Source organism: Mustela lutreola, chromosome X (genome assembly GCF_030435805.1).
Source record: "Mustela lutreola isolate mMusLut2 chromosome X, mMusLut2.pri, whole genome shotgun sequence".
Taxonomy (NCBI): Eukaryota; Metazoa; Chordata; class Mammalia; order Carnivora; family Mustelidae; genus Mustela; species Mustela lutreola.
In genome coordinates, this window is record NC_081308.1 from 93,463,603 (window position 1) to 93,491,581 (window position 27,979).

The 27,979-nt window shown below is 36.3% G+C and overlaps 1 protein-coding gene across 1 annotated transcript in view; it reads left to right on the top strand.

Moving 5' to 3' along the window:
• COL4A5 (collagen type IV alpha 5 chain) overlaps window positions 1-27,979 on the top strand; it is a 253,144-nt gene that overhangs the window by 210,855 nt on the left and 14,310 nt on the right. Inside the window, exons 38-46 of the mRNA XM_059158581.1 lie at window positions 8,868-8,948; window positions 10,273-10,371; window positions 10,891-10,941; window positions 12,155-12,340; window positions 22,786-22,919; window positions 25,780-25,852; window positions 25,975-26,046; window positions 26,834-26,962; window positions 27,787-27,885. Coding sequence (XP_059014564.1) covers window positions 8,868-8,948; window positions 10,273-10,371; window positions 10,891-10,941; window positions 12,155-12,340; window positions 22,786-22,919; window positions 25,780-25,852; window positions 25,975-26,046; window positions 26,834-26,962; window positions 27,787-27,885 — 924 coding nt within the window. The remainder of the gene's footprint in view (window positions 1-8,867; window positions 8,949-10,272; window positions 10,372-10,890; window positions 10,942-12,154; window positions 12,341-22,785; window positions 22,920-25,779; window positions 25,853-25,974; window positions 26,047-26,833; window positions 26,963-27,786; window positions 27,886-27,979) is intronic.

The window sequence follows — 27,979 nt, forward strand, 5'->3', positions numbered from 1 at the left end:
AAAAAAAAAGAAAAAAAAAAGAAAAGAATTTTTAAAAAAAGAATACACCTAAGAAAAATGTAAAAAAGAAAAAATATATATATTAGATAAACTAGTATAAAATCGTTAAAAAAGAAAAAGGTAACAGTTAAAAAAAAATTTTACCCGAAGGCGAGAAAAGAAAAAAAAAATGAAAAAGAAAAAATTAAATTAACTGCAAGACTAAAAAAAATCACAGGAAAAAAGCCATGAGTTCCGTGCTTGGCTTTCTCCTCCTCTGGGATTCTGCTGCTCTCCTTGGTATTGAAACCGCACTCCTTGGTAGGTGAACTTGGTCTCGGCTGGATTTCTTGTTGATCTTCTGGGGGAGGGGCCTGTTGTAGTGATTCTCAAGTGTCTTTGCCCCAGGCGGAATTGCACCGCCCTTACCCGGGGCCGGGGTGAGTAATCCGCTCGGGTTTGCTTTCAGGAGCTTTTGTTCCCTGAGCGCTTTCCGTAGAGTTCCAGAGGACGGGAATACAAATGGCGGCCTCCTGGTCTCCGGCCCGGAGGAGCCGAGAGCCCAGGGCCCCACTCCTCAGTGCGCCCCCAGAGAACAGCGCCCAGTTACTCCCGTCTGCCTGACCTCCGGCCGTGCTCCAAGCTCACCGAGCCTGCGACCAGTTCAAGGTAACACGGAGCTGTGAGCTTACTGTCGGCTCTGTCTCTGTAGCCGGCTTTCCCGTTCCAATACCCGCAAGCTCTGCGACACTCAGACACCCCCGATCCTTCTGTGACCCTGCGGGACCTGAGGCCACACTGACCCCACGTGGGCTTCGCCCCGGTTTAGCCTCTGGAGCGATGTCCCTCAGTGGAACAGACTTTTAAAAGTCCTGATTTTGTGCACGGTTGCTCCGCCGCTTGCCGGGAGCCGGCCCCTCCCCCCGGGGTCTATCTTCCCGTCGCTTTGGATTCACTTCTCCGCCGGTCCTACCTTTCAGAAAGTGGTTGTTTTTCTGTTTCCAGAATTGCTGTTCTTCTTCTCTTCGATCTGCCGATGGATTTTCAGGTGTTTGCAATCTTTAGATAAGCTATCTAGCTGATCTCCGGCTAGCTGAAGCAGTCTCAGCTTGCTACTTCTCCGCCATCTGGAGTTCAGAATGACAATTCTCAAGGTTCTAGCCGGGCTCGAAAAAGGCATGGAAGATATTAGAGAAACCCTCTCGAGAGATATAAAAGCCCTTTCTGGAGAAATAAAAGAACTAAAATCTAACCAAGGTGAAATCAAAAAAGCTATTAATGAGGTGCAATCAAAAATGGAGGCTCTAACTGCTAGGATAAATGAGGCAGAAGAAAGAATTAGTGATATAGAAGACCAAATGACAGAGAATAAAGAAGCTGAGCAAAAGAGGGACAAACAGCTACTGGACCATGAGGGGAGAATTCGAGAGATAAGTGACACCATAAGATGAAACAACATTAGAATAATTGGGATTCCAGAAGAAGAAGAAAGTGAGAGGGGAGCAGAAGGTATACTGGAGAGAATTATTGGGGAGAATTTCCCCAATATGGCAAAGGGAACGAGCATCAAAATTCAGGAGGTTCAGAGAACGCCCCTCAAAATCAATAAGAATAGGCCCACATCCCGTCACCTAATAGTAAAATTTACAAGTCTCAATGACAAAGAGAAAATCCTGAAAGCAGCCCGGGAAAAGAAGTCTGTAACATACAATGGTAAAAATATTAGATTGGCAGCTGACTTATCCACAGAGACCTGGCAGGCCAGAAAGAGCTGGCATGATATTTTCAGAGCACTAAACGAGAAAAACATGCAGCCAAGAATACTATATCCAGCTAGGCTATCATTGAAAATAGAAGGAGAGATTAAAAGCTTCCAGGACAAACAACAACTGAAAGAATTTGCAAATACCAAACCAGCTCTACAGGAAATCTTGAAAGGGGTCCTCTAAGCAAAGAGAGAGCCTACAAGTGGTAGATCAGAAAGGAACAGAGACCATATACAGTAACAGTCACCTTACAGGCAATACAATGGCACTAAATTCATATCTCTCAATAGTTACCCTGAATGTGAATGGGCTAAATGCCCCTGTCAAAAGACACAGGCTATCAGAATGGATAAAAAAACAAAACCCATCTATATGTTGCCTCCAAGAAACACATTTTAAGCCCGAAGACACCTCCAGATTTAAAGTGAAGGGGTGGAAAAGAATTTACCATGCTAATGGACATCAGAAGAAAGCAGGAGTGGCAATCCTTATATCAGATCAATTAGATTTTAAGCCAAAGACTATAATAAGAGATGAGGAAGGACACTATATCATACTCAAAGGGTCTGTCCAACAAGAAGATTTAACAATTTTAAATATCTATGCCCCCAATGTGGGAGCAGCCAACTATATAAACCAATTAATAACATAATCAAAGAAACACATCAACAATAATACAATAATAGTAGGGGACTTTAACACTCCCCTCACTGAAATGGACAGATCATCCAAGCAAAAGATCAGCAAGGAAATAAAGGCCTTAAACGACACACTGGACCAGATGGACATCACAGATATATTCAGAATATTTCATCCCAAAGCAACAGAATACACATTCTTCTCTAGTGCACATGGAACATTCTCCAGAATAGATCACATCCTCGGTCCTAAATCAGGACTCAACCGGTATCAAAAGATTGGGATCATTCCCTGCATATTTTCAGACCACAATGCTCTAATGCTAGAACTCAACCACAAAAGGAAGTTTGGAAAGAACCCAAATACATGGAGACTAAACAGTATCCTTCTAAAGAATGAATGGGTCAACCGGGAAATTAAAGAAGAATTGAAAAAAATCATGGAAACAAATGATAATGAAAATACAACGGTTCAAAATCTGTGGGACACAACAAAGGCAGTCCTGAGAGGAAAATATATAGCGGTACAAGCCTTTCTCAAGAAACAAGAAAGGTCTCAGGTACACAACCTAACCCTACACCTAAAGGAGCTGGAGAAAGAACAAGAAAGAAACCCTAAGCCCAGCAGGAGAAGAGAAATCATAAAGATCAGAGCAGAAATCAATGAAATAGAAACCAAAAAAACAATAGAACAAATCAACGAAACTAGGAGCTGGTTCTTTGAAAGAATTAATAAAATTGATAAACCCCTGGCCCGACTTATCAAAAAGAAAAGAGAAAGGACCCAAATAAATAAAATCATGAATGAAAGAGGAGAGATCACAACTAACACCAAAGAAATACAAACTACTATAAGAACATACTATGAGCAACTCTACGGCAATAAATTTGACAATCTGGCAGAAATGGATGCATTCCTAGAAACATATAAACAACCACAACTGAGCCAGGAAGAAATAGAAAGCCTGAACAGACCCATAACCAGTAAGGAGATTGAAACAGTCATTAAAAATCTCCAAACAAACAAAAGCCCAGGGCCAGATGGCTTCCCGGGGGAATTCTACCAAACATTTAAAGAAGAACTAATTCCTATTCTCCTGAAACTGTTCCAAAAAATAGAAATGGAAGGAAAACTTCCAAACTCATTTTATGAGGCCAGCATCACTTTGATCCCAAAACCAGACAAGGATCCCACCAAAAAAGAGAGCTATAGACCGATATCCTTGATGAACACAGATGCGAAAATACTCAACAAAATACTAGCCAATAGGATTCAACAGTACATTAAAAGGATTATTCACCACGACCAAGTGGGATTTATTCCAGGGCTGCAAGGTTGGTTCAACATCCGCAAATCAGTCAATGTGATACAACACATCAATAAAAGAAAGAACAAGAACCATATGATACTCTCAATAGATGCTGAAAAAGCATTTGACAAAGTACAACATCCCTTCCTGATCAAAACTCTTCAAAGTGTAGGGATAGAGGGCACATACCTCAATATCATCAAAGCCATCTATGAAAAACCCACCGCAAATATCATTCTCAATGGAGAAAAACTGAAAGCTTTTCCGCTAAGGTCAGGAACACGGCAGGGATGTCCATTATCACCACTGCTATTCAACATCGTACTAGAGGTCCTAGCCTCAGCAATCAGACAACAAAAGGAAATTAAAGGCATCCAAATCGGCAAAGAAGAAGTCAAATTATCACTCTTCGCAGATGATATGATACTATATGTGGAAAACCCAAAAGACTTCACTCCAAAACTGCTAGAACTTATACAGGAATTCAGTAAAGTGTCAGGATATAAAATCAATGCACAGAAATCAGTTGCATTTCTCTACACCAACAGCAAGACAGAAGAAAGAGATATTAAGGAGTCAATCCCATTTACAATTGCACCCAAAACCATAAGATACCTAGGAATAAACCTAACCAAAGAGACACAGAATCTATACTCAGAAAACTATAAAGTACTCATGAAAGAAATTGAGGAAGACACAAAGAAATGGAAAAATGTTCCATGCTCCTGGATTGGAAGAATAAATATTGTGAAAATGTCTATGCTACCTAAAGCAATCTACACATTTAATGCAATTCCTATCAAAGTACCATCCATCTTTTTCAAAGAAATGGAACAAATAATGCTAAAATTTATATGGAACCAGAAAAGACCTCGAATAGCCAAAGGGATATTGAAAAAGAAAGCCAACGTTGGTGGCATCACAATTCCGGACTTCAGGCTCTATTACAAAGCTGTCATCATCAAGACAGCATGGTACTGGCACAAAAACAGACACATAGATCAATGGAACAGAATAGAGAGCCCAGAAATAGACCCTCAAATCTATGGTCAACTAATCTTCGACAAAGCAGGAAAGAATGTCCAATGGAAAAAAGACAGCCTTTTCAATAAATGGTGCTGGGAAAATTGGACAGCCACATGCAGAAAAATGAAATTGGACCATTCCCTTACACCACACACAAAAATAGACTCAAAATGGATGAAGGACCTCAATGTATGAAAGGAATCCATCAAAATCCTTGAGGAGAACACGGGCAGCAACCTCTTCGACCTCTGCCGCAGCAACATCTTCCTAGGAACAACGCAAAAGGCAAGGGAAGCAAGGGAAAAAATGAACTACTGGGATTTCATCAAGATCAAAAGCTTTTGCACAGCAAAGGAAACAGTTAACAAAATCAAAAGACAACTGACAGAATGGGAGAAGATATTTGCAAATGACATATCAGATAAAGGACTAGTGTCCAGAATCTATAAAGAACTTAGCAAACTCAACACCCAAAGAACAAATAATCCAATCAAGAAATGGGCAGAGGACATGAACAGACATTTCTGCAAAGAAGACATCCAGATGGCCAACAGACACATGAAAAAGTGCTCCATATCACTCGGCATCAGGGAAATACAAATCAAAACCACAATGAGATATCACCTCACACCAGTCAGAATGGCTAAAATCAACAAGTCAGGAAATGACAGATGCTGGCGAGGATGCGGAGAAAAGGGAACCCTCCTACACTGTTGGTGGGAATGCAAGCTGGGGCAGCCACTCTGGAAAACAGCATGGAGGTTCCTCAAAATGTTGAAAATAGAACTGCCCTATGACCCAGCAATTGCACTATTGGGTATTTACCCTAAAGATACAAATGTAGTGATCCAAAGGGGCACATGCACCCGAATGTTTATAGCAGCAATGTCCACAATAGCCAAACTATGGAAAGAACCTAGATGTCCATCAAAAGATGAATGGATCAAGAAGATGTGGTATATATACACAATGGAATACTATGCAGCCATCAAAAGAAATGAAATCTTGCCATTTGCAACAACATGGATGGAACTAGAGCGTATCATGCTTAGCGAAATAAGTCAAGCAGAGAAAGACAACTATAATATGATCTCCCTGATATGAGGAAGTGGTGATACAACATGGAGGCTTAAGTGGGTAGAAGAAGAATCAATGAAACAAGATGGGATTGGGAGGGAGACAAACCATAAGTGACTCTTAATCTCACAAAACAAACTGAGGGTTGCCGGGGGGAGGGGGTTTGGGAGAAGGGGGTGAGATTATGGACATTGGGGAGGGTATGTGATTTGGTGAGTGCTGTGAAGTGTGTAAACCTGGTGATTCACAGACCTGTACCCCTGGGGATAAAAATATATGTTTATAAAAAATAAAAAATTAAAAAAAAATAATTACTCTATAATATTCCATTGAAGAAATACGTAATATTCCATTGAAGAAATACATAAAATCAATTACCCATTCACCTGTTGATGGACTTCTGTGTTGTTTCTAGTTTGAGATTATTAAAAAAGATGCTGTTAACATTCTTTAACATGTCTTTTTGTGGACATACATACTCATTTCTCTTAGACAATAACTTCATAGTATTATTACTGAATTATAGGGTAGGTATACATTTAACTTTAGTAGATGGTGCCATTTTCCAAAGTGATTTTATAAGTTACAGTCTCACATGCAATGTATGAAATGTTCCTGGGTGGCTCCTGGTGTCTTGTCATAATTATATTGTGGTTAGTACACCTCACCTCATTTGGTATCGTCAGTCTTTTTAATTTTAGCTGTTCTGGTGGGTACATAGAAGTGTCATAGTGAAGTTTTGTTTTACATTTTTAAATGAATGACTATATTATTAAACACCTTTCCATATACTTATTGGCCATTTGGATAGCATCTTTTTGAAATGCCTGTTCCATGTTTTCTTACTCACATTTATTGGATTGTTTACCCTTTTTCTTTATTGACATAGGACAGTTCTTTATATATTTGGAATATGAGCCCTTGTCAGATACATGTATTACAAATACATTCTTTCTGTCTCAAATTTGCCTTTCATTCCTAATGCTATTGTGTGATATTTTCTTAATACTGTTGTGTGACAATCAAAAGTTATTTTTTTCAAAAGTTAATTTTAATAAAGTTCAGTTTATTACTTTTCTTTCATAGTTAGTGCTTTTTGTCTCCTATTACAAAATATTTGCCTATTCAAGTTTATGGAAATATTCTTCTATTTTTTCTGTAACATTTAATATTTAAGCTTTTATATTTAGGTTTATGATATGTTCGAATAAAAATATTTTTATGGTATGAACTAGGGGTCAAGGTGAATTTTTTAAATACAGATATTCAAATGCTCCACACTGTTTTTTTTTTTTTCTTTTAAAGAACCTGAGATCTTCTGTTCTTCTCATCAAAAGACACCGTTAAGGAAATGAATAGAGAAACCACAGACTAGGAGAAAATACTTACAAAACAAATCTGACAAATGACTGATATCTGGGATATGTAAAGAGCTTCTAAAATTCAATAATATCAAGATATACAATCCACTTTTTTTTTAATTTTTTAGTTTTTATAAACATATATTTTTATCCCCAGGGGTACAGGTCTGTGAATCACCAGGTTTACACACTTCACAGCACTCACCAAAGCACATACCCTCCCCAATGTCCATAATCCCACTCCCTTCTCCCAAACCCCCTCCCCCCAGCAACCCTCAGTTTGTTTTGTGAGATTAAGAGTCACTTATGGTTTGTCTCCCTCCCAATCCCATCTTGTTTCATTGATTCTTCTCCTACCCACTTAAGCCCCCATGTTGCATCACCACTTCCTCATATCAGGGTACAATCCACTTTTTTTAAATGGGGAAAACTTTCAACAGATGTTTCACAAAAGAAGATATATGGATGGCTAATAAGCACATAAAAAAGTTGATCAATGGGACGCCTGGGTGGCTCAGTTGGTTAAGCGGCTGCCTTCAGCTCAGGTCATCATCCCAGCATCCTGGGATCGAGTCCCACATCGGGCTCCTTGAGCCTACTTCTCTCTCTGTCTCTGCCTGCCACTCTGTCTGCCTGTGCTCGCTCTTGCGCTCTCTCTCTCTGACAAATAAATAAATAAAATCTTTTTTTAAAAAAGTTGATCAATATTATTAGCTATCAGAGAAATACAAATTAAAACCACAGTGAAGTAGCACTATATTCCTACCAGAATTGTTACTATTAAAACAACTGATATCAAGTTAAGCAGAGAGAGTCAATTATCATATGGTTTCACTTATTTGTGGAGCATAATAAAAAGCATGGAGGACATGGGGAGTTAGAAGGGGGTTGGGGTAGATTGGAAGGGGAGGTGAATCCTGAGAGACTATGGACTCTGAAAAACAATCTGAAGGGTTTGAAGTGGTGGGGGGGTGGGAGGTCGGGGTACCAGGTGGTGGGTATTATAGAAGGCACGGATTGCATGGAGCACTGGGTGTGGTGAAAAAATAATGATATTGTTATGCTGAAAATAAATAAATTAAAAAAAAAAAACAACTGATATCACCATATGTTGTACAAGGATTTGGAGCAAATGGAATTCTTAAATACTGTTGTGAATGTCAAATGGTTTGGCAACTTGTTTTTTTTTTTTTTTAATGAGGTGCACCATATGCCTACTCTGTGTCAGCAGTTCCATTCCTATCTAGGTATTTATCCAGAATAAGTTAATACATATATCCACAAAAATACTGATGCAGAAATATTCATAGCAGCATTACTCATAATAGTTAAAAACTGAAAGTAGAACAGGTTTCCATAAGTAGAATAGATATTTACAATATCTAAAACCTGACAATGACCCAAATGTCTGACAATAGATGAATGAATTAAAAACTTGGTATATTCACACAATGGAATCCTACCAGTTCTACCAGTGTAGTATTGTGGTGATTATTTTTATTATGAATATATCATAATGCCAGCCTGTGGATAAATCACTTTAAAACTTAAAATTACCCTTAAAAATGTTCAGCAAATACCGGCATCCTCCTTGCTTTTTCCCCCATTCTTCACTGTTTCTGTGCTAACACTATAAATTGTAATTTTGAGTTGTAATTCTTAAAACAATGCAGTTTTTATTTCATTATTAAATTGAACTCTTTATTCTAGGAACCCCAGGACTTCCTGGAGCAAAAGGTATTAATGGTCCTCCTGGGAACCCTGGCCTTCCAGGAGAACCTGGTCCTGTAGGTAAGTATAAAACCTAAGGATTAGTTGTAACTAAGGCTCATATTCATTTTGGGAAAGTCAAATCATTTCTGGGAGCTGTGAACATTTTTAAGACAAGGAAACATGATGATCATTCACTTAGTTCTACTTGTTACGTACAAAGTGAGCAACTCTTTTTTTTTTTTTTCCTTAAGATTTTATTTACTTATTTGACAGAGAGATAGTGAGAGCAAGAACACAAGCAGGGGGAGTGGGAGAGCGAGAAGCAGACTCTCCACTGAGCAGGGGCCCACTAACATGGGGCTCAACCCTAGGACCCTGGGATCATGACCTGAGTTGAAGACAAACGCCCAGCCGACTGAGCCACCCAGGCGCCCCTGAAGTGAACAACTCTTAATAAAAGTTACTTAAAATTATTACTTTGGAGCCTTATATGAGGGTTCTTCCCAGGGAGAGTTATTTCAAGTATCCTGCAATTAGTGGAAGGTCTGGTGTTTTTCAGAATAGCAAAGGATAGCAAAGTAATTCACTGAATTCTAAAGCAAGTCACTTCTCTGGCCCCATATATGAGGCCTGTAATAGGACGCCATTCCACCTCCACATCTTACTCTCCTTGATATTCTAAAGCTAGATTAAAATGAGAAACTGAAAGTTTTTGGATACTGAGTTTATAATAAATTTCTTCCTTATTCTTACCAGCCTTTATTTCTTATGTGCTTCTTTTTCAAAAGATTTTGTGTTTTATTTTTTTTATAAATTTATTTATTTTCAGAAATACAGTATTCATTATTTTTTCACCACACCCAGTGCTCCATGCAATCTGTGCCCTCTATAATACCCACCACCTGGTACCCCGACCTCCCACCCCCCGCCACTTCAAACCCCTCAGATTGTTTTTCGGAGTCCATAGTCTCTCATGGTTCACCTCCCCTTCCAATTTCCCCCAACTCCCTTCTCTTCTCTAACACCCCTTGTCCTCAATGCTATTTGTTATGCTCCACAAATAAGTGAAACCATATGATAATTGACTCTCTCTGCTTGACTTATTTCACTCAGCATAATCTCTTCCAGTCCCGTCCATGTTGCTACAAAAGTTGGGTATTCGTCCTTTCTGATGGAGGCACAATACTCCATAGTGTATATGGACCACATCTTCCTTATCCATTTTATTTTATTTTATTTCTTTTCAGTGTTCCAGCATTCCTTTTGTGATTTAAAGGGGTGTCTCAGAGGTACTTTGTGTCATTTGAACGGAACTATTTGAGCTAGTATGGAAAGAATGGGGGATATAGAAGGAAAGGGAATTGGGAGGATAGGTATAACCTTCTATACCCTATGCTTTTAGGTGGTGGAGGTCGTCCTGGGCCACCAGGTCCTCCAGGTGAAAAAGGCAACCCAGGTCAAGATGGTATTCCTGGACCAGCTGGACAGAAAGGCGAACCAGGTGCTCTATTTTTTATCGTTCCTAATTTTCTAATTTCTTCCTTGTCTTCTTTAACTTTTGCCCTTTTTTAACCCACAATGAAATTATATCTTCTTAACTTCTAAGCTACTACACACTTCCCTTCCTACGTATCTTCTTACAATCTATACTAAGAATATTACTTCACGTTTATCAGTCAGGATACCTCCTTCTTATAAAAGCTCTATATCCTTTCTTGCCCAGGTTTCATGTGAAGTAACCCAGCTGCTTTTATCTTTTCTGCATGACTTTGTTTCACTATGAAATCTATATTCCATTTATAGATCTGTATGTATACAAAGATGTATTTAATGCTTATCACAAGTAGAATATGTTTTTAAAGTTTTCTCATGTTAGAATTATGGTTCCGTGTTGGAAACAAATCTTCTGCATATTTTGTATAACATTGTAGCACTCAGTAAACAACTGAACGATCCAAAATAATTTGTCCTTGTTTCATTTATTATTATCTGTTGAGATTTTTGGTTTATGCTCTGACAGGTCAGCCAGGCTTTGGAATCCCAGGACCCCCTGGACTCCCAGGACTTTCTGGTAAACTTTAATAAAACATACTAGATCAGTCCATATAACGAGTATGTGTTCCAGTACATTTATGTTTCCATCTCCACTATATACTGTTATAAAATGCACATACAACCCAGAAAACTCAAAGCTAAACTTACAGCTTAAAGCAGTTCTTAATTAACAATTTAGTAGAAAGAGTTGTGCTATATAAAATGCATTCTTAAAGAAATTCATTGATTTCATAAGTAAATGCTGAGGAAATGATAAAGAAAGCAAATTTGTAGAAAGATGTAGATTTCACTGATTTTTTTTAAAAAGTCTTTCAGCCAGAAAACAAAACAAATCAAAACAAAACACTCTTTTCTCCTCATGGAAACAAAACCAAGGTAATACTAGGAAACAGTTTAGAAATCTGTACCAGTAATAAAAATGGAAAACTTTGTATTAATATGCATCTTGTGTTTTGGGTGGGCATATGCTCATACACATCTTTGTGCAATCTCTTGTTCTAACTTTCGTTGTAAGCGCCAGAGCATTAATTGAATGTCTAAATGTGTGTGCAGATATGCTTGTTTATGTTCTGAAATGCCCATTAGCTACTCTATGGATGTTTTTTTCAAACTACAGACATATTGCCTAGAAATTCCTATATCCTTCCCATGATCCCAATGTCAAAATCATTACTTTAATGTGCTACTGTTACATCACTTTCAGTCATGTTGGTGGTATAGAAAAAAATGTTGAGAATAGTTTGGGTTAGGATTCTAAATCTTGAATACAATTGTCTCCAGGGACACACAGTAACCATTGAAGATCCATATCTTCATTAGTCTCAAAATTAGCCTCAAAATATATGTTTAAGGAATTTCCTGTATCCATCTCTAACCTATTTGTGCCAATACTTTAAACCTTTCTATTTTTTTGTTTTTTATTTTCTTGCAGCTATCAGTCATGTGATCATTGCTCTGTGTCCTAATACAAAGGATATCTTTCAGAATCCAAGCTATTATTGTTTTTATATTTCTATACATACTCTAATAAATATTTCTGATAACAGTTGAATATATTTCATAAAAGGAATGGGTTTTTTGGACGGGTGAGGGATTTGGTGGGAGATAGAACTGATCCTGGCAAATCCCATCACTTGTTCTAATAAGAATGAATAGATTTAGCCTCACAGGCAGGCCTATTACAGGCAGTATCATTTAATGTGTTTCTTAATGTCACTTTGCTTTCCTAGGTCAAAAGGGTGATGGAGGATTACCTGGCATTCCAGGAAACCCTGGCCTTCCTGGTCCAAAGGGAGAACCAGGCTTTCAGGGTTTCCCTGGTGTGCAGGGTCCCCCAGGCCCTCCTGGTTCTCCAGGTCCAGCTCTGGAAGGCCCTAAAGGCAACTCTGGGCCCCAGGGTCCTCCTGGGAGACCAGGTATGTACATGAGTGGTAGGGTAATGGTCTGTATATTCATTAATTTATTTCCTTTTGCTGGCAGGTTATTCAGTCTTTAGGACTTTAGATTCTGTAAGAACTCCTTACTAATAAATAACTTATTTTTTACCTAGCTCCATCCATTTCTGTGGCATCTAATAATTATTTTCAGTAATGTCTTTCATCATTTACTTAAAGTTGCTAAAACAAACCACTTGGAGGAAAAAAGGAAATGGTGGATTTATTAGTCTTTTTATTAAACATTAAACTATACTGATAACCTGGCAGCAAAATGCCATCTGCATTTTTAATGTGAGCTTCCCAGCATGTCATCACAGAAAGCATTTTAGTGATCACCCCATAGATGCTTGCAGTCCATACCAAAAGTGTTGCTATGGTTCTGTCGTATGATCAGCAAATGTCACCAAACACAATAAAAAAATTTTATCTTCTCTAGGAACTAGGCAATCAAATTTGTCTTCAACATCACAGCATGATTAAATTGAATAGCAATCTCTTCATACCAGCTTCATGTCTCTACCTCATTTGTCTTGTGTTAACTGCTCTTTTAGTCTCAATTTGCATCCAGTGTTCACTTTTCATTTTGTGTATGTGCTTTGTCACTTCATTTTGCTGTTTGGAAATGCTTGTTTTCATCAGGGATTAATGTTGCTGAGCCCAACACTGGTGACAGATTATTAACAGACTTTTGGGACTTAATATTCAGTTTTTATATTTTGAGATATTAAAAACTTGGCCCTCATTGAAAGCTTAAAACGAAACAAAACATTTATCCTTTTTGCCTTTGAAAGTCTCTGACTCATTTTTAAAATGTATTTAAAAATAAAAATCTCCATTTAAATTACCATAAACTCTGAAGTGATTGGAGTTAATTTTAGTAAGATATGCTCTGAAAACATAAATAAAATGAGATAACATACTTTGTTCAGAGGATCATTTTCAAAACCAGATTTTATCCTATCTGAGTTGGCTGTTTATAGAAGGTGTTGATAGTTTTACCTTGTTTTACTATTGAAGAAAACCAGTGAAAACCACCTCAGCCGTATTAACTCTTGCATGTCAAGAATTGACACCAATATCTTGCTTGTTATGCATGTTATGTTTGCATGCATCAAACATAGCTTGTTATGCATGTTATGCTTGCAATGTTATATATGCAATAATTACAAAATAAACCAAACTGTTATCATTTTTTATAATTGGCACTCTGATTATTTGTTCTTTACTGGTAATGGAGCTCACTGTATAACATTTCAGTGAAATTTGTCAACATAAAGTCATTAGTCACAAAGGTGCTTTTAAAAATTTACTGTTTCTAAATAGCAGGAAGAAGAACATCTACCTGATGAGTAGTTTGTAACTTCTCAGTTTGTTCATAAACTACAAATTAAAATGTAGTTTTAAACCAAGTTGATCTTAGAGTTAATTATTTTTGAGCTCATGGTAATGATTATTATAAAACCATATATCACATATGCTATCTTTATTTTAGTGCTGATGCTAAGTGGTAATAATTTGGTTTATCTACAGGTGCATGAATGTGAACTTCCAGAGTATTCTTTTATTGAATTAAAGTTTAACTTGAAAGAAGTTAGAGTAATGCTTTAGTTTCTTGATATTGCTAACAATTTTGATATTTTTCCTTTTTGTTAATGATGACATTGGGCCTTGGTGAACTTTGATCCCTATCCAGGTCCTCCAGGTTAGCTCCTTAACTCCAGAGTAGTAACTGCATGAACTTTGAAACTTTTCTTAAATATATATACGTATATATATACACACACACACACATATGTATGTATATGTGTGTATATAGTTATACATATATACATGTATATGTATACATATATCTATATGTGGTATATGTATATAATTCAGTATATAATTCCTCTCTCTCCATATATATATATATATATATATATATATATATATATATATCTACCTACCTAATATTTTCAAGTGCTTGCATGTATTTTAAGAGCATATATGCCAGTTCAGTTCTTACATGTTGGTCTATCTCTGAAAGTTGAAAGAACTGTAGAGCCCAATATTTCTATTGGAATAACCCCAAATTACCTAGTTAGGAAAACTAATTTAACATTTTAAAATTCATATATTTTTGTCATTTTTAGTACCCAAACACTTATAGTACCCCAAAATTTATTATATATTTTAGCTTTACCTTCAGAGTATAGTGTATTTCTTATTTTTGTTTTATATCTATTAATGTAAATGACATCAAACTATCCTTCAAAAAGGCTATCTTTTTTTAACTTTTTATTTAAATTCTAGTTAGTTAACATAGAGTGTAAATTAGTTTCAGTTATAATTTAGTGACTCAGCACGTAAGAAATAATAGCCAGTGCTAATCACAAGAAGTGTACTCTTTAATCCCTATCTACTGTTTCACAAAACATCAGTTTGTTCTCTATAATTAAGAGTCTGTTTCTTGGTTTGTCTCTCTCTTTTTTTTCCCTATGCTCATTTGTTTTGTTTCTTAAATTCCACATATGAGAGAGGTCATATGGTATTTGTCTTCCTCTCACTGACTTATTTCACTTAGCATAATACTCTCTCGTTCCATCCATACCATTGCAAATGGCAAGATTTCCTTCTTTTCTTTGGTTCGGTAATGTGTGTGTGTGTGTGTGTGTGTGTGTATTACTCTTCTTTATCCCCACATCAGTCTGTGGACATTTGGGCTCTTTCTATAATCTGGCTACTGTAGATAAAGCTCCTATAAACATCAAGGTGCATGTATTCCTTTGAATTAGTATTTTTGTATTCTTTAGGTAAATACCTAGTAGTGCAATTGCTGAATCATAGGGTAGTTCTAGTTTTAATTTTTGAGGAACCTCTGTACTCTTTTTTTTTTCCACAATGGCTGCACCAGTTTGCATTCCCACCAACAGTGTGAGAGGGTTCCCCTTTCTCAATATCCTTGAAAAGGCATTCTTTTTTAAATAATATCTATTATCAGATCCTGCAAGTATGCAATTCTTGACTTGCCACAACTCTTGTAATTTCTCAAACCATCCCATCTTCATATTTTGGGTTGTCACAAAGTTCTAAATTCCCCTGCCATGAAAATGAAGTGATAGGTACACAGTAAAAAAAAATTCCATACAACCAACACAGATTAGAAGCCTCTTACTCTTGTTTGAATCGTACGCATGTAAACATTACACACCAAAGAACAGTTACCAGGAGCTGTCCAGTGGAAAATTGCTGATTCACAGTGAAAGATGTTAACCTAATTCGGAGTAAAAGGAACCACAAATAGTTGAATGTGTTTATTACTTCAAGATAAATAGATCTTTTCAAATTTCTAAGAAGGAACTAAAATGGCGAAATGGTATATTCTTGAGTTCTGACTGTAGGGAATGGCAGGAAATATTCTTTTATGAATTAAAGTTCATAATTTTTCAAGATATTTTTAGGAAGCCAACTATCTCTATCTGAACAGATTCCCTAGTTACTTACTCCTACTTACTACTTCAATCCTTCCACAAATGCATTAATTTCATAGAGCCATAGAGTATCTGATCTAGAAGAGACCCAAGTTTTATACTTAAGATATATTACTCACCAGATACTTGTTAAAGATGGCAAGACAGGTTTTATTTAAGACTATTGTAGTAGGGGAGAGACAGTTGCAAAAGAAACTGAGTTCAACTGAATAAAACTGATAAATGGGGATATATAGTCAAGCAGCAGAGTGAGGGAGTCAGTGGATCAAAAGTTATTCACATGAAACGTTAAGGGTAGGTAGGTTCTTGCTAAACTGGCCTAATAGAATTCTTGCTAAAGTCAGTCCAAAGACTTAGACATCAAGATTGAGGGATAAGGGACTTGATCAGATATCAGCATTGCGGGGATTATCCATAAACTGACTTGCTAAAGGATTCTTGCTAAAAGTAGACTTCAGCATACCAAGTAACAGGGCCCAAGGATGATAATAAGGCTCAGAGGAGAATAAGGTTGAGAATAAGGTTCAGAGGAGCATGCTTAAAATTTAGTCAAGGAGAGAATCTTCATTGCATATGAGAAAACTGAGGCCCAAAGATGGTAAGAAGCTTGCCCAAGGTCATACTGTTTGTCACTGGCATAGCTGGGAATCTGACTTAGGGCTTGCCAGTGCTCTGTTAAATATCTGTTTTGCTAGTAGCATCTATCATCCTCCAACAAAGGCAGTTGTATGGGTCAATGCTTATAATCTGGCTTCTTACTCTAGTTATAAGTATAATAAGTGATGAAGCAGAACTCCTTTTGCCATTTTATTAGCTTCTTAGTTATAGCAGACTGGACCTTGCCTCCACTCTGGTTTTCTGTTACTGCATAAGTTCCATCAATTCCTATTAACTGCTTCTTGTGTTTTTCCGAAATGGATGTCATCAAAAAGATTAAGACAAGTGCATACTATTTAACTATCACCATGATAAAAAGAAAATTTAGGATATACATTGAAGTAATTTTGAGTACTCCCCTGTCTGACTTGGATAAAAGTTGGCTGCTTTGATCACTTCCAGATTTTAATGTTGGCCAGAAAATTGCTTTCTTCTGAGGTACTAGAATATATTCAAAGAAGAAACAGGGAAGTAGCCATATCACTTTAAAACCAACTTGATCCCTTATTTACCAGATGTACTATAAATTACATAGTTATTGGAACCTGGTATCTACAGTGTTCTCTTTACAACAGTGAAAACTGGATTTAAAATTGATGAGCTCGGGCGCCTGGGTGGCTCAGTGGGTTAAGCTGCTGCCTTCGGCTCAGGTCATGATCCCAGGGTCCTGGGATCGAGTCTCGCATCGGGCTCTCTGCTCAGTGGGGAGCCTGCTTCCTCCTCTCTCTCTGCCTTCCTCTCTGCCTACTTGTGATCTCTCTCTGTCGAATAAATAAATAAAATCTTAAAAAAAAATTGATGAGCTCTGTGTGTTATACACAACTGATGAATCATTTAACACTACATTGGAAACTAATGATGGTACTATATGCTGGCTAACTGAATTTAAATAAAAGTAAGTTAATAAAATAAAATTTGCCGATCAGTTCATCAGCTTATCTTTAGTTATTACCACTTATGAATAAGACTAGGGTTTTTATTTTGTTTTTTTTTTCTTTTTTCCAGTTAAACTTTGTTAGGTCATTTAAGAAATAATAGATTGAGAGCTTCATGTACAAAATTGACTTGGCATATAACTCATTAAATTTTATCTCTTGAAAATTAAGATCTTAGAAGTTTTGCTATGATGTGATCTGAAGTTTTCTTTGTTACTTACTCAGACCAAAATACATATTTCAGTGACATTTTTCTAAGCATTCTTGTTATTGGTCCTTCTATAGCAAATACATATCTAAAATGTCTAATCAAATTCAGAATTATCTTAGGTAGGAATTCTGTTTTATTTAACTAATTATGTGGCCAGACTCTCAAACTGTGGTCTTGAGTCAGTTTGCTGTATGTGATTTAGAAACCACTTAAACAAACAGAACCCAATTTTTAGCCTTCTGAATTTCAAATTATCAAATGCTGTAAAAGTTTTATTACCTGGCAGTGATAATAATCTTTTATATTTATGTAATGTGCCATCATTTACATCATATAATGTACTTTTATTAAAAGCTCTTTGAAGGCAGAGTTAGGGTGCAGCTAATGTTTGTGTTCCCTGTAGCACCTTGCACATAGCAGATATCAGGTCTTTATTTTTTAAATGGAATTTGATCTTTAAAACAACTCTATGAGGGAGGTTATGGCAGATAACACTGTTCCCATTATGTGGGTGAGAAAACAAGCTCAGAGAGACTGAATTGTCTTCAGTCCCATGGACGTAAATAGTAGAATCAAGAACAGACCCTAGGTCTTCTAATTCCTAGGATTCAGTGCTCTAGCACAGTTTATTCTCTTTGCTAAACTCAGTGTTTATAAATCATAGCAAGACTTCTAAGGAAAGGAAATTGTGTTTATAGTTAACATTAACCAAGAGTTGTCTTATTTATAGGCTTTTTATCTTTTTATTTAATGATCCTTCTATTAATAGTTAATAGCCTGATTTAATATGGGCATTGAATAAGGTAAAAGTGATATTTTCTGTGGTTTGGGGTAGGATATTGCCTGTCAGATATTTTTAATGTACCCATTCACTGATGGTCTTCACAATTTTGGAAAATTTGGCTCTTTATTTTAACAATCAGTGGTGAATGAATATATACTGGCTCTTTCTCTTTAAATAACTTGTAAGTAGTAATTCACAGAAGAAAGCTTCTTGATGAATTATGAAGAAAATCAAAATGTGGCTTCATAGAATGGTTTTTAAAGAAGGCAAATAAAAGTACAGTTGGTAATGGCCATTGCGTACTTTTATTTTAATTTCTCTATTAAGTCGCCTGTGATCTTTGTATTTTTGTCTAACGAGGCCTTTAAAGTTAAGTGTACCTCTTTGAGGCAGTCTGACCATATCAAGAAATTTGTACCTTGGGTTTTTACTAAGGAGGACAGAGGCCAAGATAAATGTAAACATTTATCCAAAATTATCCCTTTGTGAAGGGAATGGAAGGCAATCAGCGAAATGGTACTGTCTTACCAACTTTAATGCTTGCAATGCTAACTTTTGGAAAGCCACAGTAGCAGTGTTAACATGATATCTTTAGTAGCGTTTTCCATTTTTTGGATTAATGAAAACTAGCAGCTTATTTCCTGTAATAAGCTCTATTTGAAAATGTTTGGCTCTCTATACTCCTGTATGGTTCTGTTTGCATACTGATTACGCTGTAGGTATGAGAAATGCTGGCAGAGAGGATTATTGTTTAACTTGTGCTATAATGTGAACCACTTCTAACTCATAATCTTATTTTGTACTGTGTGATGTCTGATACTGCTAACATCGATCTTTGGGCTTTGGTGAACTCTGATCTTCCCAGGTTTTCAAGGTTAGACTCTTCACTGGTCAATTCTTTTTTTTTTTAATGTTTTATATGTATGATAAGAGAAATGTACTTTTTTTTGCTGTAACTCAGAAGTCATTGAAGAGGGCTGTTATCCTCAAATACTACCTGCTCTGGTATTTAACATATTGGTGAAGGTAATGTGACTTGTTTATAATCAAGTTTGAAATGACACGAGGTCTTTGTAGTTTGAAATTTTTATAATCAGTAATCCATATGTGAAGACATGGTGAATTTTAAATAATCATATTATCTTTAATACTGCATTAAGATTTTTAGACAGGCATCTGGTGTATTTTTAACCTCTACATATTGATTTTTGTTGCATGACGTTGCTCCTGATACGTGTTTATGTCGCTCTTTTAAGAAATGGAAGAGGGTTACTACTGAATACTATTCAAAATAAAACATATATGTCCCTTAAATAATTAACAAATCATTAAATTTGAGGGACTCCAGAATGGCAGGTCTGAATTAATAACATGTAAATTACCCAATATTTTTTTTTAATTGCAGAAAGAGCAATGACCATAACATGCCTAGTTGTTTTTTGTGGTTTTTTTTTTTTTTCAAATATTCTGATAACTTTTCAGACTGAGGAAGAGGATTATAAAAGATTTCCTTTTTTCCTGATCTTAATCCTACTTTCTCATTGTTAGACTGCTTAACAGGTAGTTTAAATTTTTTTTCCCAGAAAGACAGTTTACTACCGGATTTTGAGTCCAAATTATACATTATCAATGAAACTGATAATTTTGCTTAGAAAATCTTGTCTGAGAGTGTGAACCCAGCAGTTGCTCTTCTTTGTTTATTTTAGTGCAAAGTACTCCAACCTTTTATGATTGGAAAGGGAATTTCTAAGTGTTTCTGCCTGGTTGCTGGCCTTGGGTGGCTATATAATTTAAACTGTTTAAAGATAAAACAATTGTTGTATTGTTGTGGACCTGCTTCCTCCTTCTCATATGCCAGATGAATAGTGTTATATTATGAAATCACATAGAAATAGCTGAAAGTTTTAAAATGGGCTCATATTTTAAAGATATGTTCTTACTTTCAGTTTTACTAGTAATGAAGGTAATGGTAGGAATAATAATTTGTAAAAACCTCTTACATAATTCTTACTGTGTACCAGGCACCATTTTAAGTAATTTATATATACTGTCTTATTTAATCCTTGGATCAACCTGATGAAGTAGATACTATAATCTTATTTCCATTTTATTTTTTTAAAGATTTTATTTATTTATTTGATACAGAGAGAGAGAAAGAGAGTGAGAGAGGGAACATAAGTAGGGGGAAGTGGGAGAGGGAGAAGAAGGCTTCCCAAGGAGCAGGGAGCCTGATGTGGGGCTCTATCCCAGGACCCTGGGATCATGACCTGAACTGAAGCAGATGTATGTGTAATGACTGAGCCACCCAGGCACCCCTCTTATTTCCATTTTAAAGAGGAGGAAATTGAGGCCAAGGAGATTAATAAACTTCCTAAGGTCTAACAACTAATAATTATAGAAGCTGGGATTCCAACCCAACATTTCAGCTCCAGAGTCCAGCATTCTTAATCCATATGCCATGCTGCCTTGTTAGCATGTAGTCATTGATTCAAGTCTTAAGAGTATTGGAAGGGAACTAACTGAATTTTATCTCAGATCAGAAAAATGACCTTCTGTCCATAGGTAAGCAGGAACTCAAGTATTCTAAATTCATTTGCCTATGATATTTCCTTCAAAAGTAATCACTACAATCACTACATACCTTCCTTTTTTGTTGAAACCAATAAAAAACTAAGATCACCAAAGAAGAAAATGCATAAGTGCTAAGTGTTGCCTGTTCATCATTTAGTGCTTCATACTTCGTTTCTTAAGGCAGAACTAGTTGGTCTTAACTTCAGTTACTGCTTAGCAATCAAGTAACAGCTATTTCCCACCTAGCGACAAAAGATGTGGCCACTGATAATATCTTTTTGGTTGTTTAATGGACCTGATATCTTCATTTAGAATGAAAAGTTAAAATATAGTATAAGGAAAAGAGCTTAGCAAAACCCCATTTTAAATAATTTCATTTATTCCCAAGACATATGCAGAATTTTTCTTCAGAAATATTTAAAATGCAAAGAACATGAAAACATGCTTAAAATAAATTCAAAAGTACTATATTGAATTAATAAATTTCTGACACTAAAATGTTACCATATTTTTTTACAAGAAACCCATTTTATTTTATTTTATTTTTTTAATGATTCAATATTTTAATAATTGAAATAATTATTAACAACTTTACCACAAAGAAAGGCCTAGATCCAAGTAGTTTTACTGGCAAATCCTATCAAACATTTATGGAAGAAGTAACACCAAAATTACAAAAGTCAAGCAGAGAGAGTCAATTATCATATGGTTTCACTTATTTGTGGAGCATAACAAATGTTACCATATATTAATAAGCATGTCACTAAACTGAAATTAAACAACTTGCTTAAGTAACTGTCTTAATTGCATAGTAATAAAAGCTGAATGAAACTACTTACAAATACTACTTATAAAATAATTACTTATAAGTAAAAATCTACTGTTAATCACAGTGTGACAAATGACTTGAATCCCTGATTGCCCTAGAGTAGTGATTCTTTTTTTTTAAGATTTTTTTTTTAATTTGACATACAGAGATCACAAGGAGGCAGACAGAGAGAGGGAGGGAGAAGCAAGCTCCCCGCTGAGCAGAGAGCCCGATGCGGGCCTTGATCCCAGGACCCCGAGATCATTACCTGAGCTGAAAGCAGAGGCTTAACTCACTGAGCCACCCAGGTGCCCATAGAGTAGTGATTCATAAAGTGTGATCTGGAACCAGCAGCTTTAGTTACAGGGCACTTATTAGAATGCACTTTTGTGGGCCCCTCCCCAGCCTTTCTGAATCCAGAATTCCTGGGTGAGCCCAGGAGTCTGTTTTAACAAACTCTCCGGGGGATTTTGATGTATGCTTCAGTTTGAGAACACTGCCCTATGTATAGTGTTTGTTTCTTTTCACATAACCGAAACCCTTTAGGGATCACAGAAGCAGTCTTTATTTTAATGTCCTGAGTTTTGTCTTTAAATATGAGCTTATTCAATTTAATGTATAATAAAATGTATACTAAAAGGGACTACAGACCAGTGTTGATAACAAAAAGAACCTATTGTAATTTATATTAGAGAGACACAGAAGCAGTCTTTATTTTAATGTCCTGAGTTTTGTCTTTAAATATGAGCTTATTCAATTTAATGTATAATAAAATGTATACTAAAAGGAACTACAGACCAGTGTTGATAACAAAAAGAACCTATTGCAATTTATATTAGAGAGTCAGAATAGGTCTGTATGTTTTTATATACTCTGGATTTTATCTTATGAACTAATAGGATTTAGAAGACTGATATTTTAGAAGCCAGGGTTTTTATACTACTCTTATGCTATACTGAAATATGGCCATTTGTTGTGCACTGTCAAGGTCTACCAGGTCCAGAAGGTCCCCGGGGTCTCCCTGGAAATGGAGGTATTAAGGGAGAGAGAGGATACCCAGGCCAACCTGGGCAACCTGGTTTGCCTGGTTTGAAAGGAGATCAAGGACCACCAGGACTCCAGGTAGGAAATGGGAGTAGAAATTTGATGAGAAAGGAGTGTGGGCATTTTCATTCAAAATGAGAATTCTAAGCTACATTATTTTTATTAGTATTTACTGGTCAAGGCTCTATGCATGCCTCCAAGTGAATTACAAAAGAAGAGAAAGGCAAGTTTTCTATCTTCTTTCAACTAAAGGGACTTAGCTGCTTTATAGTGAAAGGGTTCCTCAGAAGATATTTTACCTGGAGTCATTGATATGTATATTATTTAGGTTTGAGAACCCTTCATTTCAGTGAAAGGAAATTCATAAAAGAAGATGCATATATCAGAACATTACATGTGGATGAGACCATAGGGAAGTAATTATAGTTGAGTGGGATGTTTTAGATTTTGAAATTAGATAGAGTTAGGGTCAAATTTCAGCTCCCCTGCACACTTCTGCTTTTGTGTCTATGAGGAACACAGATAGACAGTTTAGGTTTCTGTCTTCACCTGTAAAAACGGAATAACATATCCCCACATTTGTATTCATGTACTTTCCACATTGGTTTGAGTGACCAAGAAAGTCCCATGTTCTTTATGGATCATTATTACTTCTTGTATTCATTCAGGAAGATTGTTGTTAGATATTGCAACCAACACAACCTGGGCTCAATCTTTTAACTCTGATGACTGCTTTATAGCAGAAAAAAAGAAAAAAACACCTAAAAGAGTAGTCCTTAAAGCTTTCTAACAATTAACTTTTTTTCCTCATGTCATCATTATTCTAGACACATACTCTTAAAATTTGAGTCTTCTCTTTATTCATTCTCTATTTACTCCCTCCTCATTCATTTCCCAGGTGCTTCCAGTTCATATGTGTCTATGCCTGATTCAAGACTACTGCCTGATAGCAATATTTTGCAAATCTAGTATTATCAAGTTCTGTTCATTTTCTTTTGTGCAAGTTAGTTCTTACATTTGTACCATTTCTGTTTTTTTAATGGAAATAACATTAAACATAGAAAAATTCCAAGAATGGTAAAAAAAAAAAAAAGCCAAAAACCTTTCATGTATCATTTACCCAGATGGACTAGTTGTTAATGTTTTGCCCCATATGTTATGTGTGTGTATATAATTATATATATAAAATGTATATATGAAACATTTGAGAATAAGTTGTAACTGTTATGCCTTTTTAGCACTAAATACTTCACTGCATAAGATTTCCTAAAATTAAAGATATTCTTTTATATAATAACACAACAGTTATCAACTTCAGGAAACTGAACATTAATATAAACTTCTATTTCTACTTTACATATTCTGATTGTATTGGTTAACCTAGTAATTGTCCTTGATAGCAGTGTTTTCCTCCAGTGTAAACCAAATTATGCATTACATTTAACTATCATATTTTTGCTCTTTATGCTCCCTCAGTCTGAATCAGTTGCTAAGCAATTTTTTTAATTTCATAATCTTGACAGTTGAAGAAATGTAGCCCCTTCTCATTTTTATTTTATTTTATTTTAAGATTTATGTATTTATTTGGTGGGGCCGGGGCAAAGGGAGAGAGAGAATCCCAAGAGGACTCTGTGTTGAGTGTGGAGCCTGACATGGGATTCATCTCACAACCCTGACATCATGATCTGAGCCAAAATCAAGAGTTGGGTGCTTAACCGACTGAGCTACCTGGGGTGCCCCCTACCATTTTTTAGGATAGAATGTTCCTTCTTTTGTCTGCTATTTCTTCATTCTAATTATGCATCCCCACACTATATGAGTGATGTTATATCCTCCATCAGATGTTTAGGCCTACAGTGTTCATCTGCCCCTCATCGGTGATCTTAATTTTGATCATTCCAACAGTTGTTACCTGGTTTCTCTACTGCATGGTTACTGTTCTTTCCCCTTGTAACTAATAAGCAAAGCTATGGAAAGACACATTAAGATCATGCAAATATACTACTCATCAAAATTTCCCCATATATTTAATATCTATTTATGATTTTTGCCTCAGCCAATCAATACAATGGTTGAATATAGTGAATAGTGGAAAATGATGATTTTCTAACTCTTGCACTATGTCCATATTTGCAGTTAGCCCTTTCATAAGCAAAGCCTCCCTTCTCTTCTGTGTATTATCTATTTATTATTAGTATGGACTCATAGATTCTCTTTTTTAAATGATTTATAATTTTTAAAACTGTCATCTGTTCTGATGCTCTAATTATCATGGATTTGGAAACTTCTTCAAGCTGGATCCTGTCTTTCTAATATGCCCTCCTTTTTTAGCCATTTCTTACATGTTGGAATATGTTCCGAGTTTGCCGCTTTTTCAGTCCTGCTGATAAAAATTTCATTGTCCCTCATTTATTCTTCCTTTAGGTACATTCTAGACTTATTCTCAACTCTTCTTTTTCCCATAATTTTCCTGGCCCTCAAACCCAATTAATTAATAGGCCCTGCTATATTTTTTGCTAAGTCTCGCAGACTTTATCATTCCTGTACATGTGATTCTCACCCAAGCATTTATAACTTTAGTGCTGCACTTTAAAAAGTGCCTTTGTTCATGATAATAAAATAGTAGCTGCCATTTATTATGGATACACTAAATGCCAATCCGTTTTCTAAGTACTTTTATATGAGCTATCTCATTTAATCTCACACAAAAAAACCATGACATAGATACTATTATTTTCTTAAGGTTAGAGGTGAGAAAACTATATATCAAAGATAAATAATCAACTCAAGGTCACACAAGCTAGTAAGGGGCAAAATTGGGATTTGAATCCTAGAAGTTTGACCCTGGAGCAAGTGCTATCAGTGAATATGAATACTGTATAACCTCACTCCCTCCCCCTTCAGTTCTTTTCTAAAATTAATGATTTTATTTATTCAGGGTAATCCTGGCCGACCAGGTCTCAATGGAATGAAAGGAGATCCTGGTCTCCCTGGTGTTCCAGGATTTCCAGGTATTTAAAGGGATGTTTTTATATTAAACTCCTTTGGGATAAGATACCCATTTTCTGATTTGACTGGGAAAATGCAATGGCCCTGTTGCTTTGCAGTGCCATTGTATGTACCTTCTTTTCAGGCATGAAGGGACCCAGTGGAGTACCTGGTTCAACTGGCCCTGAGGGCGATCCAGGACTTGTTGGCCCCCCAGGTAAGAATTACTCCAGGAGCTACTTATACCTGGTTCTTAAACACACTGAAGAACTTTAAAGTTTGCATTCTGTCTTTGAACTAAACTGTAAGAATCTCAATCCCCAACAACTGAGAGCAAGTAGGCAAAACTCTCCCTCTATTTACTGGTCTCTTAACCTCTCTGTTTTACTAAGGAAATACTGAGACCAGTTCTTTTAAGTTTAAGATGGATGCAGGACTAACAAGAATTCTTCATTAAAATTTTTATTAGATTTTATACTAACTTTCCCTTATTCAGTTGAACAGATTATAAGAGCAAGTCATTTTTAATTGAAAATATTTTTAATATGAAAATAGTTCTTTTTGCTGGAAACTTACACAAGTTTCCTATAAACTGAAATAAGACCTCTGCTAAATTCCCTTACTAGTTCAGTGGGACACTTGATAAGCACAACAAGCAAGAACTGCAGATGATGTTAGAATCAGAATGGACTTATCAGGAAATAGAATTGTCTTCCCCTGACATCAGTGTTCACAGATTTGTAATGGATTAGACTTTCTAGTAACCAAGTCATGCTTCAAGTCTGGAAAGTAGGGACAATAAGCCTAATTTTTCCACTGACTCAAAGGAAATTAATTTTTTAGTCTTCTGGGTAAGATGATGGCTTTCCTAAACAGATTTCTGTTGGACATGGCAACATTTCAACAAATTTAACTGGTTTCTTTTGCACCAATTTTTATTCTGATTTAGGACACTTCTGGCCTTTCTCTTTCCTACATTCCAATTTGTATGTTTTGCCTCTTAGGTCCCCCTGGATTACCTGGTCCTTCAGGACAGAGTATTATAATCAAAGGAGATGTTGGTCCACCAGGGATCCCAGGCCAGCCTGGATTAAAAGGTCTGCCTGGACTACCAGGACCTCAAGGCTTACCAGGTACCTTTGCAGATCATCTTTCTAAGCCTTATGTATTTGGGAGCATTTAACTAGTTCTCCTTTTACTTGTCATGGTTTGTCTTTGAGAAGAGGAGTCTCAACAACTAGTAGAATACCAGACCACCACAGATCCTATTTCCTTTTTTCTTTGAAGTGTTAATTTCTCATGTCCTAATTTCCTTTAAGGCCAACCTAATCTCTTCTAGCCAGTTCCGCTGGCTATTCTAACTGGAATGATTAGGTTAATGTTATTAAAAACTTTGTAATGAAATTAATATGCATTTAAGATCTGGTGCTTTCTCTATCCCAACCACCAGAAGGATAGGAAGCTAATTTGATCAGCCATCAGCTCCCCACTGTGAGGCCTCATGATTTTCAAACTAACTCCCATCTAGTTGGCCATTGGACTCTATGCTTGCAGCCAATTTTAATTATATAAGAAAGCTAGAAACTAAGTTCAGTCTTTCTCACTTATTAAGGTTGTTAGTCTTTCCATAAACTAAGTGTACCAGGCAGTAACAACCTTACCTATGGTGGGACAGATAACAAAAGTTGGGCCTTGTACTCCTATTCTGTTCTGAGGCAAAGAGAACACAAGTGCCATATTATGGTAATCTCTGCAGAGACAAATTTATTATTTAAAACTGAAGCTAAATACTTGTCTGCTTCTTTTGTCCCAGGCTTGAGATATTCCTTTGGGTATCTGGATTAAAGACAAGACTGGACTATGAATTTAGTGACACTAAACAACCTTAGGTTTCCTAGATCTGTCTGGTTATGGAATTATTATACCTATATTTGAAGATCCTATTTTTTCCCTATAGGTCCAATTGGCCCTCCAGGAGATCCGGGACGCAATGGACTCCCTGGCTTTGATGGTGCAGGAGGGCGCAAAGGAGATCCAGGTCTGCCAGGCCAGCCAGGTGAGACAAGTAAATCACTGTTGTTGATAGTAGTCTCGTCTGAGAGACCTCTAGGCGTCCATTTGGAGCTATGAGAGTTTTTTCTTGGGAGAGT